At 39.9% G+C, this 18,147-nt stretch overlaps 1 protein-coding gene and 1 pseudogene across 6 annotated transcripts; both read left to right on the top strand.

The window, feature by feature from the left end:
• The first annotated feature begins 6,883 nt into the window (after positions 1-6,883).
• On the top strand, positions 6,884-11,889 carry LOC103715425 (S-adenosyl-L-methionine-dependent methyltransferases superfamily protein). Its single transcript, XM_008803035.6, has 4 exons — positions 6,884-7,153; positions 8,902-9,130; positions 10,644-10,796; positions 11,110-11,889. The coding sequence occupies exons 1-4, from the start codon at positions 6,947-6,949 to the stop codon at positions 11,781-11,783; spliced, it is 1,263 nt and encodes a 420-aa protein (XP_008801257.4). The 5' UTR covers positions 6,884-6,946; the 3' UTR covers positions 11,784-11,889.
• A 2,225-nt stretch (positions 11,890-14,114) lies between these two features.
• LOC103715426 (pentatricopeptide repeat-containing protein At2g27610 pseudogene) lies at positions 14,115-17,942 on the top strand (annotated as a pseudogene). Of its 5 annotated transcripts, none has more exons than XR_015976733.2 (3): positions 14,115-16,044; positions 16,155-16,574; positions 17,548-17,942. The product of XR_015976733.2 is annotated as a pentatricopeptide repeat-containing protein At2g27610 pseudogene, transcript variant X3 (transcript). The 5 variants fall into 5 exon arrangements; XR_016400007.1 differs by having other exon boundaries at positions 17,412-17,942; XR_015976737.2 differs by having other exon boundaries at positions 14,115-16,049.
• Positions 17,943-18,147: the final 205 nt, after the last annotated feature.

Genomic DNA, 18,147 nt, shown 5'->3' with positions numbered 1-18,147 from the left:
AATTTTATAATTATATTAAGTTTGATTATTGAAAAAATTTTTGTTAATTAATCGTACTAATTGAAATATTGTTATAAGATGAAGCATGCAAAATTAAAATTGTTGTAGGTTCAATTGTAAGGCACAATAGTGGTATTGAAAATGAAAAAATGATTTATTTTTTTAATATATGTGTATCACCCGACTCTCTGCATGGGTATGTATGGATTTAGAATGTGATTGCATGACCCAGACTACGAGGATTAAATATGGCCATATGATGATATGACCTAAGGCATAGGGCTTAGATATAGAGTGACCCAAGCTCAATAGGGGTTAAGTGCGGTTTAATTATCATAATTCTCGGATTTTGATTACTAGTGACCCAAACATAGGGATTAAATATGGAGTGACCTATGCAATGGGGATTAAGTGTGATAATTACTAGTGACCGAGAATCGGGCTCATATGTAAGTATAGTTGATTATGAGATTAGATACTTTACTTATTACATACTGAGACGTGACATTTCCGATCTTTAGCTTTTTTTCTTAATCTAGAGATAAGAGGCTAGACTAGTATCGGTATGTTGGGGAACTATTAGAGGCAAGATCATTCTAGTAATAGTAAATCTAGTTGATCATTATATATATAATATAATATTTTTTGGATCTCGTGTAAATAATTTAAACACTAGAAGTTGTAGATTATAAAATTTTAGAGAACTTTATGTCATGGCTTCTGATAGTGTCCATGTTATATGCTATATTTTGGCTTAATAGTTTAATGTTTTTGATATTTACTATTCTCTGTAAATAAATTGTATAATTCTCAAGTTATATAACTCCTTGGGAGGGTATATAACTCCGCCTGCGACGGCGGCCCGGACGTCGTCGGCGACCTCCTGGTGTTCGAGGTGGTCTCCTTCAGCTTCTTGCTCTTCTCCAGCCTCGTGACCCAGGGCCGCAAAGCTCGCCGCCATCAATGGCGACGTGGACGAGGCGTTCCGGGCGCACAGCGACACGTGGGTGCTTCACCTTCGCACGCTCGCCTCGGCGGTGGGGCCGCCTCTTCCTGCTGCTCTCCATGGCCCACGTCATCCAGATCTGCCTCGGGATGCTATCCTGCGGTTAGAACGAAGAGGAGCGGGGGCATCCAATAAAAATATTTTTTTATTCTTCTAGCCGCGGTCGAAAGTGGAGATAGGGTAGGCTTCTACTGGCTGACGTGTCGAGTTTTTATTTGTGGCCCGTTAATGGCAAGGAAAGAATCCATGATAACTACTCCATGTTTCCACTTTCCAATGGACTGGGGGAGCCCATTAATGGGTTTTGATCGATTGGGCTTGAAAAGTGGGGCCCGACTTGTTTCAACAATTAATGGGTTTCCTCTTTCCCAACCCAAGGACTGCCAGATTTAGAGCGGGGAGAGAGAGGGAGGGAGAGTAGGCAGGGATTGGTCGCAATACTCCACGATGGATTGATTTCTTAAGGGAAAAAAAAAATCCCTAAAATCATTTTCAATATTCTTTCAGAATTTGGGCTGCAATAGAGTTTTTAACCGTTGTAGAGTTGCTGCCCACAAATTGATGAAACAGGGATGAAAGACAACCAACTTTGCAGCTGTTGTCAGTATTTTAGATCTTGTTTTTTATGCTGCATCACTTTATCATGAAATTATACTCTACACCGTGGGCACCATATGTGGCTGTTGCACTATATCGATCATCGGGTCTGCTTTCTATCGGCTCTATTTATTATGCGCTCGTCTCGGTGATTGGCCCACAGAAAGGAGACGAGCTGATCTTAGAATTGCCTTGAGGTGCTTGTTGATTGCATTTGATCATTGATTTATATATCACGCAACTAAGGTTGTAATTGGAACTCATAAAAATATAGTGGGAACATTGATTCTTTGGTAAATGAAAATTAACTATTTTACAAGCCAACGGAACCGATTTGCTTACATCACCCGGATGTTGGGTAAGGGAACAAACAACGAAGCGCCTATACTTGTTCCTCATCTTTGTGTTATTTAATGTTTGTATGATTGAATAGATGGTATCGGTAAAAATAAAAGACAAATTGATTACCATTAGTATGCACTTATTGCTAACATCAATATCATCGTCAACCTAGTTTACATTAACTAACTTTAAATTAGAGAATAAAAATATTTGTTAAACTAGGAAAGATAAAAGATGAAACTAGTATTTTTGATGGATATTTGAGCATCGGCCCAATAAATAGAATTGTACCGAATTTTTTAGATTGGTTTCAAACAATTTTTGTAGATGATCGGCTCCATGCAGTCAAGAAGAAGAAGAAGAAGAACAATTCAAGAAACCACGAGGATCACAAGGATGGCAAAGGACGAATCGGTTTAATATCATCATGTATAGGTGGTCGGCAAGATCTTTAGGTGGTGGATGGAAGATTTAATTTTCAGTGAAGTTTGATAAATTTCTTAGTCATGACATGGTGACGAATTTCATGCAAGCTCGGAGGGACACCACCAGCGCTGCGCTCACATGGTTCTTTTGGTTTCTGTCAAAGAATAGGCTGGTGGAAATCAAGATCCTTGAGGGATTGAAGTCGCCACCAAAAGAGAGGTCAACTTTAGATATTATGAGCATCCTTTTTTTAGGTTCCAAAGTTGGCGCAGCCTTGTGTGAATCCTTGAGATCTATATCCACCGGTTCCATTCGAGCACAAGGAATGATTGCTTAGGATTTAAGCCCGAGAGATGGATTTCAGAGACGGAGAGATTTGAGGCATGAGCCATCTTACAAGTTTCTATCATTCAATTCCGGGCCTAGAACTTGTTTGGGGAAGGACATAGATAAAAGCGTTGGTGGCTGCCACGGTATATGGATAACTTATAGGCTCATTTGGTTCACGAGAAGCATTTTTCTTCTTAGGAATATGATTCCTAGGATGCATATTCCGAGGAAAAGGATGCCTGAGAGGGCTCGTTTGGTTCGCGGGAAAAGGAGGGAAGGTGTGGTTAACAGAAAAGTAATGACACGCCTCTTGTTTTATTGGAGTTTTCAAAGAAGAGAGACGGAAAAGTTGTATTTACATGGGAATATGATTCCCACATTTCATGAAAAAGTCTTTTCCATGAGAAGCATGGGAAGGTTATTTTTCCATGAGCCGGAAATCATTCCATTTTTATTTTTTCCCAAAAAGGCCCTTGAGCATTAAAGAGGCATTAAAGACCTAATTTTTATTAAGGATATAATAGAAATTACATATAACTTTTTTAGAAAAGTGGATGGCCAACCAAACATAAGCTCTCTGCAAATCTGTCACTTTTCCCTGGTTAACCAAACATGCCAAAAGCACTTTTCCAGGCATCCTCTTTCTAGGAATCTGTTTTCCAAAAATCATATTTATAGGAGAAAAAATGCTTCCTGCGAACCAAATGCCTCTTTAATGCTGAATGGCATTTTTGAGAAAAAATAAAAATAGAGTGATTCTCGGCTCATGGGAAAGTAACTTTCCCATGGTTCTCATTGGAAAGACTTTTTCATAAAATGTGGGAATCATATTCCCATGGGAATATGAGTACTTTTTCGTCTCTTTTCTTTGAAAACTCCAACCAAACAAGAGGCATCTCATTATTTTTCGTTGACCATACTTTTTTCTCTTCTTTTCTCACGAACCAAACAAGCCCTATATGTTCATGTGGTTGAAGGCTATGTGATTGAATGCAAAAGATGATGGTGTGGTCTTTCAGGCTAAGCATATGCTCAGAGAGACTAACAAAACCGCGGAATAAGTGACTTCTTATATCGCCAATTACTCTGAAGGTACCCTATGGATCGGAGAGAGGGAGCTGCCTAGAGCACTCCGAGACTTGTTGTTTTCTGATTTTATTGGATATATTCGTATTCGAACCATATGAATAATCAATTTTAGGAAAAAAAAGAGGGCTCTTGGTAAGGATTAGGAAGAGAGCTAGCACTTGATACAAATGTGATGCTGAAAATAATGTAGACTCATACGTTATATGGTTAGGATAGCAAATCTCTCTCTTTAGCTTTAATTAGTCCTATACTGTCCAAGAAAAAGCTTTAGTTACTCTCTTTTAAATTGCAAAATTTTATAGCCTCTCTGAGGTATTGCATGTGAGGGGAAGAGGATGGTACCATCTTCACTAGTACTGAAAGATTCTCTTTACCAAGGTTGGCACAAGATGATCTCAGGTATGCTCTGGGAAGCCTTACGTTATAGAGCGTGGAGCATGAGGCATTAGGTGAGGTGACAAGCATAAAATGTTTAATTTAAAGCAGAGGGAGGGGAGGTAATCTGACTGTCGTTGTTCTCAGGGGAAAAAGCCGTTGTCACGTTACTTATAAGTGCAATCAAAACATTTTTGTGCATCTATCTCGTATTTTACATAAAAGTCAGCCCTGGGCAGCACCCGTTGAGCAGTTCAAGTGCATGTAGTATTGGAATTTGGAGGTTTAGGCCCTGTTTGGAGGAGCTGTTGGCAGTAGAGCTGTTGGAAGTAGAGCTGTCGGAAGTAGAGCTGTTATAAAATGCTGTTTGCTGTTTGGTAACTACATTCGTAAAGTGTTGTGGTACTTTGTTTTGTGTTTGATAAACAAACTGAGAAAGTACTTTTGTATGGCAAAATTACCATAAAGGACATTGCATAGTATTATACAACTAAACATAATAAAATATAACATATATTAGTATATAAATATACGATATAGTATAATATTATTGTAATATAAAATAATATTATTATAATATAGCATAATAGTAATATAATTATTAGAGTAAATTAATATTTGGTAATATAACATAATATTAAATTATTTAACATAACATATTAATGTATTATGATATAATGTAATATATATTATATTTATAGTATAATACAATAATAAAGGTATAAAATATTATAATTATTAGTATAAATTAATTTTTATAATCTAACATAATATTAAATTATTTAAAATAACATATTAATATATTATAATGTAATGTAATATAATATAATATTTATAGTATAATATAATAATAAAGGTATAAAATATTATAATTATTAGTGTAAATAATTAATAATGTTGAAATATATTTATTTATTATCTTATTTATTCATTTATTCATTCATTCCTTCATTTATATAAATATTTATTTATTTATTTTTTTCTTTTTTTATTTTTTAAATTTTCTTTTCTTCTCTTTTTTCTTTCTTTTTCTTCTTTTTTTCCTTTTCTTTTTCTTTTCTTTTTTCTTCTCTTCTTCTCCTTCCTTCCTCTCCCCCGTTCTTCTTTCTTCTCCTCCCACGCGGCCGGCGGCACCGGAAGGGGGCCAGGCCGCCGCGGGAGGGGGCCGGGCCGCGGCCGACGGCGCCCGCGGGAGGGGGCCGGGCCGCGGCCGACGGCGCCCGCGGGAGGGGGCCGGGCCGCGGCCGACGGCGCCCGCGGGAGGGGGCCGGGCCGCGGCCGACGGCGCCCGCAGCAGTCTCGGCGGCCGCGGCTGGCCCCGTGGGAAGTGCCCTCCTCCCGTGAGGCCGTCAGCGTCGGGCGGGCCGTGGCGGATGCGGGAGGGGGGCGGGTCGTGACCGCCGGCGGCCGCAGGAACCCCCTTCTTCTTCCTATTCTTCGGCCCCTCCCACCGTGGGACCTCCTTCTTCTTCGGCCCCTTCTTCTTCCTGTTCTTTGGCACCGCCCCTTTCCGTGACGGGTCGTCGCCGGCGGCGGCCGCGGGAAGGAGAAGACGACCTGTCTTCCTCTTCTTCGGCACCTCCCCACCATGGGGGCAGGGGAGAGGGAGGGGGTGCGACGGCGGGGCAGAGGGAGAGGGTGCGGCGGCGGGGGAGAGGGAGTGGGGTTGGGTGGGAGAGGAAGAGACGGTGAGAGAAAGGTTTTTGGGAGGATTTTTTTTTAAATGGGGGTATTTTGGTCAAAAATACAGCTTTCCGAAAAAGCTGAAAACAACATTTTTGAAAAGCTCCAAATTGGAGCTTCCCCCCAAAAGCTGTTTTCAGCTTCCTGCAAAAGCTGAAACAGTTTTTCGAAAAATTTACCAAACACTCTTTTTTAGCTAAAAGTATTTTTGGAGGGCCAGAAAGTGCTTTTTGGCCCTCCAAAAGCTCCCCCAAATAGGGCCTTATTCTATAAGCTGAATGGTGTTTCACTGATGTTTTTTTCAAACGTATATCTGTATATAAAGAAGATGAATGTACATTACTTACCATATTTGGCTGACCAAAATATTTGGATTTTTGGAGAGCAGTCCTACACCAAAGTTCGTTATGAAGAAGGCCTGAGTGCATGCTATAAAGATCACCCATGAAGGTCCATCGGACAAGCCGTTAACAGCTCAGAACACCTGAGATTCTACCTCTGCTCTTGTAGCGCCTCGAATGGTGTACATCACCTGTGAGCCTCCACTTCCGAGTTTTCTCAAGGTCAACTTCGATAGATGTATTTTGGATGGTGGTAGAAGGGTGGAGCGGGTTTTGTGATCGGAAGCCCAGACTCTAAAATGGTGGTAGCTGGTGGGTGCCTAATCTTCAATATTTCTGTCCTTGGGGCAGAGTTGAGGGCAGTTTGGGCTGATCTGTATCATGCTCGGCATGTACTGCTGGCCAACGCAATCTTGCTCAAAGTTGACTCGGCTAATATGATCGGCTGGATCCAGAGGTGTACTAGTGATATATATGGCTATCATTCTTTGCTCCGGAACATCTGGGACATGGCAAGTGGAGATATTGCCTTTTGAGCCAAACCCAACTATAGAGAGACTAAAGGAGATGCCAACTGGATAGCTAATTATTTTAGAAGAGTTTTTTGAATGGGTGAGGGAGAGCATTGCAGCTAGTCAGAGTACGCCACGTATCCCAATTGTATAAGTTTCCTACAGCTAGAGTTGTATGGTATTTACGCTCGAGAGCTAGCTCCGTTTCTTCTGGGAGTTCAGGTTTAGGGCTTTGGGCGTCTTCGATGTGGCGAGGCGCAAGACTCGCGTGGAGGAGCTCCGCTGTGCGCCGGTTCTCCTCCAACGTCCGCCGGCTCCCGGAGGACGAGGGGGACTGGTCCTACTCCTCTGAGTGGTGGGGGACGTCCTCCGATGGCCGGACCGTCTTCCGATCGACGTCTGATTACGGAAATGGCGTCGTCTCCGTCGTCTCCTACCCTTGTTCAAGACCGGTGACCCCTCTACTCCTCTCCTTCCTTTATTTATTTTTTGTTATCTTTTTCTTTTAATTGAACCATCCAATGCGGTAAGAAAGCCCACAAGCTCATGAAAAACCCAGCAGTTAAGAGCACTTTAGTTGTTGAGTTGGTGCCCGTATTGGGATCTTTAGTAAAATATGAGAACTTTGAAAGTGAATCGTGTTTGTACTGAGGTTATTTTTTTTTTTTTAGGATTTATATATAGTTTTTGGCTTGCTGTTTGAAATTTATGTTGATATAGGATATATTGATACTTTTTGTTTAGGAAAATAACATCTTGATCTGTCCGAGTTGAATAAAATACCCCGTAAGTTTAAAAATTGGGACCATGAATCGATAAATTAATGTTGTAGCAACAGATACTAGAGCTCTCAGGTCTTGACCCTGGAATGGTAGAACTCCACAGTAGGAGTTTTACAGGTTAAATCGAAGTTGATGACAAGCAGATAAATAAAACCACTGAGTTGCAAATGTTTTAGATGAAGTCCTTAGCCATCATTACAGAAAAGAAACTCTCACACGTAGTCCGAAGAGTGGAGAACCAGATCATGGCTTTACATCGCATGCATGATGTTTCTTGAGCAATTATGCCACAGGAATAAATGAATGTGATACATTCTGATGCTAGCTTAGTGATGCAACCTACTTTCTTAAGGTACTCATGACCTCTGTCGTGAATGAAAGTGACAATAATAGTACATTTTTGAATTGCTCAATTCAAGTTTCCTTATTTTGTTGAAGAGGATCCTGTGAGGTGAGCTTTTAGGTACCAATTGCTTCCTTGATTATAAAGAGCAAAATACTTTAGTGGTACCAATTTCTGTGGAGAACTCATTGGACGGCGTGAGGTAGCATTTTGAGGCTCCTTGTGTTCAAACAATGTTTGTATTGGAAGTACATGGCAGAACTGACATAACCCTGTCTGTTCAAATAGCAAGTTTCATTACAAGCAACTGTCAAATGCAGTGTGGGTTGACAAAAGGATTTTCATTATTTCACCTGTGGCTTTAAGGAGGATCTAGCATGATCAGTTGATAGCGTGACAAGCAATAAAAAGGATGAATGTAGTAAAATTTTCTTCTTTTTTTTAAAATAAAGAAAAGATTTTAGGGGCTTCTTATCATCTGATGCACAGGAAATCTCTGGATATGCCTAATTATCTTGCCATACTAAACGAGTTTTACAAAACAAACATCAGAAGTAGATATAAACAATTTATAGTTTATTTCAATTTTACCACTTAGGCCTTTGGGATTGGTCTTTCGATTGCAACCCTTGCTTATATCGCTATTAGCTGGTATTTGTTCTCAACTTCATTCTTCTGTTGCCATGCCCGACAGGCTTTATTTTGCCGTTCATGAATAGTATCTTTATCTGACCAACATTCTAAATGGTGTTTAAAACAATTAATAATAATCGTAATGAAGAAAAGAATTGATAGAGCTGGACTCAAAAAATTAAGTTTATCGATTTTAGGGTCTCACATTTCTCAATCATGTTAGCACTCTTTTTTTGCATTAGGAATATAAAATAAGGCCAAGGAATACTGAAATAACAGGTTTGAGTAGAAGGTTTTTAAGTTGCACATTTTGTGTTGGAAGTGTTTACATGATCAAGATAGCTCAAGTGATAAGTTTACAAGACTAATGCTTCTTATTGTGCATTATTCTAAGCCCATCTACTTATAGTGCTTTTCTTTCCTTATATGTGTACCTTTTCAGGCTCCAATGCAATGGCCAACAATAGAGAGATGGCTCGAGCAAAGATATGCAAAGATTCATCCAGAATTTGAACATGATGGGAAGTTTAGGATACTTGGTTATGAATGGCGTGTGCTTAGCTTTAATGGCAACACTCGCCAAAGCACAGCTAAAACTATGGTCATTTACAGAAAATCAGACCCTGCATCATTGTATTTGATGCAGCAGCCACATTGTCTGGCTGTACCATGTAAGCTCCTTCACTTGATTTCAAATGTAATCTTTATTGTAATTTATCAAAACAACATACATTTCCTTGCCCATTCTTAAAGGTTTCTCTTTGTATGTTAGATACTTGCAGATTTGATCTGCTTTGTTGCAAAAATAATCATGCTACATGTATATGCTATTAGTAATATGCTTTCATCATGATGAGATTTTACATTATACAGTAGGATTGTTGCACTACATACCTGCTGCATGATTATGGTTATTGTTAATCTTCTTTCCTCATGAGCGTAATTAAGAGTCAATTTTGGGTACCTTCTATGGTAGAACTTAATCCTGGCTGAACTTGATTATGTGGTCATATGTTTTTAGAATTTGGTAGTGTTTGTTATATGTTATAAAATTATGGAATCTCCTTTTATCCTGTAACAAGAACCTTATTCTGTTTCCAGTAAATGAAGGTGCTTACTACTCAGTAACTGGAGTCCAGCAAGATGGAATCATTCAAGTAAAAGGAAATTGCAGTTTGGTCAATAGCTAATTTGGCCATAATTTAGGTTGCAGAATTTTGATTGAAGATAACAATTATAATAATTGAACCAAGGTTGGAAAACCCAGCGAGCCAACTCACGACTCGGCTGAGTCGAGTCAAAAACTAAGGCTACCAAGACAAGAGCCAAGATCACGTGATTGGTATTAATAAATAAATGAAAGTAGAGTGTTTCGTGACTTGGTTGAATCGGCGAGTCAAAAAAATCGATTGAGTCATGTTCTTATATTTGTTTTCGGCAAGACTTTAACTTGGTCGAGTTAGAATGAGTCGTTGCTAAGCTAGGGGATGACAGCAATGCCAATGACGAATAAGATCAAGGAGACATGGTTGTGGGAATTGAGGGTCAAGAATGTGATGGGAAAACATGATCGTATTTCTTTGCCAACAATGACTAGAGATGATTGTGATTTTTTTTTTCTGTCTGAAAGACTAGTTTAATCGCAAGTGATAAGAAAGAAGATGATGTTTTCCTTTTTGTGTTAAGTTGAAATTTGTATATTTTGTAGACTAAATGACTTGGACATGATTAATTCTGATAACTTGGAATGTTGGATGGCTATTGTTGTAATGCTATTCTCTCATTTGGTTTTGCATAGAGACACTATTGATCTATAGTATTTGTATGTTCCTCCTTGTTTAGAATATTAGAACATACTAAATTCAAATTAATTGTAGAAGTTTAGGTCAGTCAAATATTTTTTTTAGTTACTTATAGAGAAGTGTTTTTTATATGTATGTATGTATATAATATATGTATGCATGAGGTACAACTCGCCCGAGTTGCCTAGTTGACTCGTCTGAGTGAAAAATTAGTAGAGGGTGAGTCAAGTCCAAGTCATCAGTTTTCCGACCTGGAATTGAACATGCCCAATTGCATTGCAGTTATTAATGCTTCTCTGAATGATTTGTTAATGTTTGATATTATTTCCTACTTCTTTATATATTTTTGATATTCCCTTCAATCTGAAAAATGCTGTGGCAGATTTAAAAAGTATGGTATCCGCCGGCTTGATAACATTGACTTCTTCCACTTATGATCTCCCTGAGGCAGTTATTGGAAAGAGAACCATGAATATTCTGTGCATCGGTCATGGTGGTGGTAGTCTACCTTTATTCTTGGCCAGTAAAATTAAAGGTGAAGACTACCTTCCCCCTTTGTCCATAATTAATTGTCTCAATTTTATAATATCTACATGAAAAGAATTTTATCCTTTTCTTTTATGCACTTTAGTATTACGGGATCCTTTTTGCATATCTTTTAAGGATTTTGGGTTGACGTGCACATCACAAGATGAAAACTAAAATCTTCTTTATCCAATAATTTCTCGGTCTACAATAACTATCCTGTGCAAACTTCGCAGGCTCAACGTGTAGGCCATGATATCTACCGCAAGTTATTCTTTCCCAATTGCTAAATTCTACTCCTGATCACTGCTTGTTTTGTACAGGTGCTGTTGTCCACATCGTGGACATCGATCCGGTTGTTATCTCGGCCTCAATTCAGGCAATGGGTTTCCCTGCTTCTGCTGTCAAAACCGCAGATCAGATTTCGGCCGCACCACCTGCCTATGCTGACAGATTACTGTGGGATGGCATCCATGACCGGCTATTCCTCCACCGATCGGATGCTGAGGATTTTGTACTCAACAACCCTTACATATATGATTTAGTCTTTATCGATGCATACGATGGCGATGATATTTTCCCTCGCAAGTTGTGGGATTCAGATGGCCCTTTCCTCAGATCTCTTGAAAATAGGCTTCATCCTGCCCATGGGACTGTTGTGGTCAATCTGCACTCAGATTCAGAAGGCTTCGCTACTGATGCAAATGATTGCTCTTTTTCCGACAGCATTCTACCCATGAGCAGATATGTCTCACAAGTTTGCAGGGCTTATAAGGAGCATCTGGGTCTGGCGTTTTGTGTCCCCGTTCCGTGGCTTTGCAACGCCACTCTTGTTGCATGCAGGGGAACGGGGTTGTGCGGTGGCGAGGGGTTCTTTGTTAATAGGGATATGGTTCTAAATACCCTCATTTCTAAATCTCGTTTGGTGGAAACTGTGCTTGACCTGCCATTTCCTTGCCTGCAATATGTCAAAGGAGGGTTCGTGTTGGTTGATTGATCTGCTTGGATGCAAGATTTTTTTTGTTTACATGTTCTTGCGTTGCCAAAAGTACGTTTAGACTTGCGATTAATTAGCTCTAAAGCCTAATCAGCAGGGTCACAAATTTGGGGGGCTGTCAAATGTTTTAAATTCAGAAAAAAAAATATCGGAAAATTACTGACAACATGTTTTATTACTAAGTTGTTCAAATTTGTAATCTCTAAAATTTGCGAAGCGAGTTTTGAAAGCTCAGTGCATCATCCTGAAGGAGAACTCAGCAGAGGTGGTAGAGTGGATTCTACAGAAGAGGTTCGGGGTCTTTGACCATCTGTTTTTAGAGGACATCAAATAGTTATAGCAAGTGTGTGCTGTTTTTCAGATTGGCCATGTGTTCTGAGATACGCAGCGAATCTAAAGAAAATCTTCAGAATAATAAGCAGCAAAAAAGGCAGCTTATAATTTAGATATAGCTAGACGAAAAGTGATCTTGTGATCTTGGAAAAGTGAAATATATACTCCTACCAAAAAAAATTGAAACGCTGACAATATACATCAAATTATATGTAAATATAATAGTTAAATTGGAGAATCATGTGACGTGCAAATGGATATAAAGTTTGATGTGTTTGATTACAAAGAATTGTCTTTGATTAGCATATGATGAGAATTATGTTATGGAGGCAAGCATAGTCATTTGCAATTGTCTTGTTGCATACTAATATGACCATGCAACTGAGTCTATATTGTTTAAATACGGCTAATTAAAATGCCAATATTATGTAATTCATGGCCCATCAATAAAATAAATAAATTAAAAAAAAGACGACTAGGGCCAACATTGCAATGCCAATTCCCACGTCGATTCCTGCAATATATCTCATGACAAATGTCAAATTGAAAAGCCCAAGTGACTCGCTGGCGGTAGCTAATACACTAATACAGCTACCAACGGACTATACAGGGCAGGCATAGAGAAAAAAAAAAGAGATGACTTTTCTATTTTATTATATTTCCTCTAGTACTTATCTTAAAGAAAAAAAATTAAAAGTCATAAATAGAGTTGTCGGTCCCATGAATAAAAAAAAATCAAAAATAAAATAAAAATCGTGGTATATACTACATGGCCAAATAATATACATAAAGTGAATTAATTATTTAGCAAGCCAATATACTTATTTAGATAAATTGATACATAGTTTTTAGACTATGATGTTCACCAGTACATAATATACAGTCAAATAATACACATTTATCAAATTAGGCCCTGTTTGGGGGAGCTGTTGGAAGTAGAGCTGTTGAAAGTAGAGCTTTTATAAAAAGCTGTTTGCTGTTTGGTAACTACATTTCTAAAGTGCTATGGTGCTTTAACATTTGTTTGGTAAACAAACTGAGAAAGTATTTTTGTATGACAAAATGACTATAAAGGACATTACTAGTATTATACAATAGTATATAATAAAATATAATATATATTAATACATAAATATATGATATAGTATAATATTAATGTAATGTAATATAATATTATTATAATATAGTAATATAACATTATATACTATAGGATAATAATTTAATATAATATTAAATTATTTAACATAATATAATATAATATTTTATTATATTTATAGTATCCCCAAAGAGGGCCTAGTCATTGAGCAACCAAATACACACCCTTCAAGTAAATTAATACATAATCTCTGTCAAACCATATTTAGCAATGATACTACATGGCCGATGTTAGTTTAATTAATGTATACCTAACAATGATCCAATACATATCTTCAGGTAAATCGATTTACAGTATCAAAATATGCTTTTTACAAGTACATACTATATGAACAAGTAACACACACCAAGTAAATTAATTATCTTGCAAGCCAATATACACCTATAGGTAAATCGATACATAGTATTTAGAGCATAGTGTTCATCAATATTGATTCATAGTTTTCTAGCTCTGTCCAACAAAAAAAATTATATATATATTATTTTTTAGATTCAATGATCGCTTAGGTGCAAAGATGTTAAAAAGAAAGAAATTTGTACGAGGAGAAAGGAGTTAAGAAAGAGAAGAAAGATTTTATAGGTGTGATAAATAGCTTGATCAAAAAAAAATTAGATAGAGAGGCCGGAAAAGAAAAAAAGAATGCGAATGTTCTCTCTCCAAGGATAATCTCTTTTGGTGCATCTATTTTTTTTATATATTTTAAAATTATGGCATTGGCGGAAAAAGTCCTACTTCTCTCTAACTTTTAGATTTTTTTTTTTTGAGATGAACGTCAGAGAAAATATAAATATCCCGCTCTATATAATATTCAATAGTGTCCGCTGCGAGTTTTATTCACTACTAACAAGTCTATACGGGCCCTTCATTGTAAGTAAGTTACGAAGTAGACGTTACATGGCCACGAGCACGTAGCGAGCACTAACAAACAGCCCACGACTCCGGCGAGCCACCCCGGTGGCGTCCGCCTATGCCTGTGGCGACGGCCCCGGCGGCGGCGGACCCCGCACGCGTCCACGCCCACCTCATCAAGTTGGCCTCCGTCGACCGCGCCCTCTACAACCAGCTCATCACCCTCTACTCCCGCTCCCCGGTCACCCTCACCGACGCCCTCCGCCTCTTCCGCCGCCTCCCCTTCCCCCCGACCCATGTCTCATGGACAGCCGCCGTTTCCGCCCTCTCCGCCGACCCCGACGCCGCCCTCCGCCTCTTCCTCTCCATGCTCCGTGGCCCCTCCCGCCCCACCCAGGCCACCCTCTCCGCTCTCCTGAAATCCCTCTCCCTCTCATCTCCTCCGCTCCTCTCCGCTGCCCTCCAGCTCCACTCCCTCTCCCTTAAGCTCGCCCTCTCCCGCCTACCCTTCGCCGGCACCGCCCTCGTCGCTTTCTACTCCAAGGCCCGCCGCCCCTACGACGCACTCAAGGCGTTCGACGACCTCCCTTACAAGGATGAGGTTTGCTACGCCGCCGCCATCGTCGGCATGGCTCAGAACCACCGACCCAACTGCGCCCTCTCCCTCTTCGCCGCCATGAGGGCCGCCGGCGTCGCCTCCACCGTCTATAGCGTCTCCGGAGCCCTACGGTCGGCGGCCCACCTCGCCACCCTCGAGCAGTCCCGGGTAGTCCACGCCCACGCTGTCGTCGCCGGGCTCGAGCCCGATCTCGTGGTCTCGACTGCCCTTGTCGATGCCTACGGAAAGTCCGGCCTCGTCTCTGACGCACGGATGGTGTTCGACGCTCTGCTACCGGACGCCAACCTCGTCACCTGGAATGCTATGCTTTCGGCCTATGCGCAGCAGGGGGACTCGGAGTCAGCAGTCAAGCTGTTCGATGAAATGCTTGAAAGGAAGATCGCGCCTGATGATTTCTCCTTTCTTGCCGTCCTCACGGCATGTAGCAATGCTGGTTTCGTTGGTGAGGCAGAGCGGTGGATTGATTTGATGGGATCAAGTTTTGGAGTGGCGCCAAGCCTGGAGCATTACAATTGCTTGGTTGGTGCGATGGCCAGAGTGGGGCGTTTAGAGGATGCCGAATGCCTCGTGCTCACGATGCCATTCGAGCCTGATGCGGCTGTGTGGCGGACGCTGTTATCGGGTTGTGTGGTTCATCGTGCAGCTGACTTGGCAACAACTGTGGGACGGCGGCTATTAGAACTGGACCCTCAGGATGACTCAGCCTATGTTATGCTCGCCAACATATATCTGGCAGCAGGGAGAAAGGATGACATGGCCAAGGTGTGGACAGAGATGAGGGACCGGGGAGTGAAGAAGGAGGGTGGACGTAGTTGGATTGAAGTGAGAGGGGAGGTGCATGCATTCATTGCAGGGGATAGGATGCACAAACATGCGACAGATATCTATGCCAAGTTGGTGGAACTGATGGAAGAAGCAAAAACGCTAGGGTATGAAGAGGTGAATGAGAATGAGGGACTTTGGTACCATAGCGAGAGGTTGGCAGTGGCGTTTGGGGTGCTGAATGGAGCAGTGCCAGAAGGGAAGGCATTGAGGGTGGTGAAAAATTTGAGAATTTGTGGAGATTGTCATGAATTCTTTAAGTACGTGGCTAGGGTGATCCAGAGGGAGATTGTGGTGAGGGACGTAAATAGGTACCATAGGTTTCAACGTGGTTGCTGCACATGCAAGGACTATTGGTGAATTTGGCCAGCATGGTATTATGGTATGATTGAAGTGCCAATCACTATTAATAACTCATGAACGGCCATCGCGATGTGATGACTGATGAAGCTTTTGTAACTTTATTGTAGTCTGGAGCCTTGGTAAGGTGGATTTCTTCTTTTCTATCAATAATATCTGAGTTCTGTTCAATACAATAAGGACCGTACAAAGGGATAGATTGTAAGCTTCATTCCTTTTTGTCTCTTCTCAGCTTCATAGAACTGTCAACCGCTCACTGGTTTGCCTTCAGCTCTATTTCTGGGTAAGACTTTGGATGACCTCAAGGAGTTTTACCATGGGATCAATGGTAGACCATCAGTGTCTATAGGCTTTTTCCTTGATGGATATCTATAACAGTGAAAGGTCATCATCACTTTGGGTAATGAGAATGTTCATATGAGCGTATTAAAATTTCTCACTTCAGATCTTGGATTGAGTTTGAATTCCCTCTTAATTACATGTGAGCTTGTTGAGCAAGGAGCATTAGTTGTCTTATATAGCTCAGTTTGTTTTGTCCAACATTGTCGAGTTTGATGTCTCTATTCAAGCTACTACACTCCAGCTTCCAGAAAGACACCAATTGGCGCCCCTACACATGGATCTGTCTCTAGGCATTCTCTTCCGCTGTAAGGTAATTTCCTCCTGTAGAATAGTCAGTAACATACTACAGTACACTTTAAGGTTAATTGTTATGAATATCTATCTTTCTTTAGCAAAATTATGACTCATCATACTTATTTCTTGGGGAAAAAATTAGCAATAAGCCCATGTCATGTTCTAGATTATTTTGGGAAGTCCCTTATTTGTTTTGGTTTTGGGAACCTGCTACGGCCATGTTGGGAAGTGCTTGTATTTCAGTGGGATATAAAAAAGAAAAACAATTTCTCATCATTTTCAACTACTTGGAGTGGACCAATAAAGCTCAGTGTGAGTAATTTTTTATATAGGCTGGTTTATAATTTGTCAAATTATATTTGTCTATGATTTTATTAGTTATAGTTGCATAAACATGCTAGGTATTCCTTCATTTTGTTCCTAAGAAAGCTCAGACATTGTTGGATCTCAGTGCATTAAGTGCCACTTGATAAGAGTTCACAGTTTCTGTAATTATGAAATGATTCATCAGTTTTTACCTACGGTTCCAATTTTGCTGACTTAAATAGAGCACTCTCTGTAACTAAAATGAATAGGAAGAACTTATATGACCTCTGCACATCATTCTCTTGCAGAAAGTTCTTCCATTTCATATTACTTTCCATGTCAGTTGGGATCATTTGCGTACACAGTTATATGTAAGCTTTGGAAATTATTAATTTTTGTCTGAAATGTACAATTCTATTCCTATGTTTTGTGGGATATACGACTCTTGAGCATTATATCAGCTAAAATGAATCTTTTCTGAACTATCACATCTATGATACTTTGTGCTGAGTAGCAGCAGGAATTTGATAAGAATTTTATGTTTCAGGAGTATTCTGTCGACTGTTTCAGTCTTTCAGAACTTACTAGCCACAAATAGTGTTATTCTACAACATCAGCATTATCTTTTACTGATCTCGCATCCCTTAAATTTTGATTCATCTACAATCTGTACTCATCTGCAGAAAGCTGTCAAGTCATGGAGATATCATTCTACACACCTGCTTATTGCTGCTGTTTCAAGTCACATTCAACAACTGTAGTTGGAAAATAGAGACATCATCAGTATTCTGTACTAAGCTTGTTTTAACATATTCTTATTATGGTTGAACACAGAATCATTTTTCTTATACGCAGATGTGCGTCACTCCAATTACAATGCTCCACGCGCAAAATATTTTGTGGTTAATAGTGTCTTTACTTGGTGATATTATATTCTGCAACCATTTACCGCATGAATCTTATAGCTCCTCGACAGTTTGTCTGGTGGAGCTGCAGGATGGTCAGAAATATGCTAATTAAATGTTGTCAGCTATCAGCTGGCCAGTTCATATTAATCTGCCTTTGAGTTCTTTGCTTATTTGATGAATCATTTGTGATCTAATCTCAGTATGAAACTAGTATTCTTGCTTCTACTATCTATCCATAGATCGTTAGTTTTTTGAGTTCATTATCACCCAGTTCTGATTGTAGAACAAATGGTCGGTGTCCTTTATATTTGTCGGTATCTCCTAGTATTCCCAACAGACATTAGACACAAGCTTGCCGTGCAAAAAGCTTCATTT

The sequence above is a fragment of the Phoenix dactylifera genome, chromosome 3 (genome assembly GCF_051530095.1).
Source record: "Phoenix dactylifera cultivar Ajwa chromosome 3, Ajwa_hap1_PhDact_Kaust_v1.1, whole genome shotgun sequence".
NCBI classification, from domain to species: Eukaryota; Viridiplantae; Streptophyta; class Magnoliopsida; order Arecales; family Arecaceae; genus Phoenix; species Phoenix dactylifera.
This window is presented reverse-complemented; position numbering and strand designations above follow the sequence as displayed.

Bases quoted from the DNA above. Each gene is read 5' to 3' on its own strand.
- LOC103715425 (XM_008803035.6), top strand. From the start codon at position 6,947: ATGTGGCGAGGCGCAAGACTCGCGTGGAGGAGCTCCGCTGTGCGCCGG. The intron at 7,154-8,901 runs GTGACCCCTCTA...GTACCTTTTCAG, and splicing joins CCTACCCTTGTTCAAGACCG to GCTCCAATGCAATGGCCAAC. The intron at 9,131-10,643 runs GTAAGCTCCTTC...ATGCTGTGGCAG, and splicing joins ACATTGTCTGGCTGTACCAT to ATTTAAAAAGTATGGTATCC.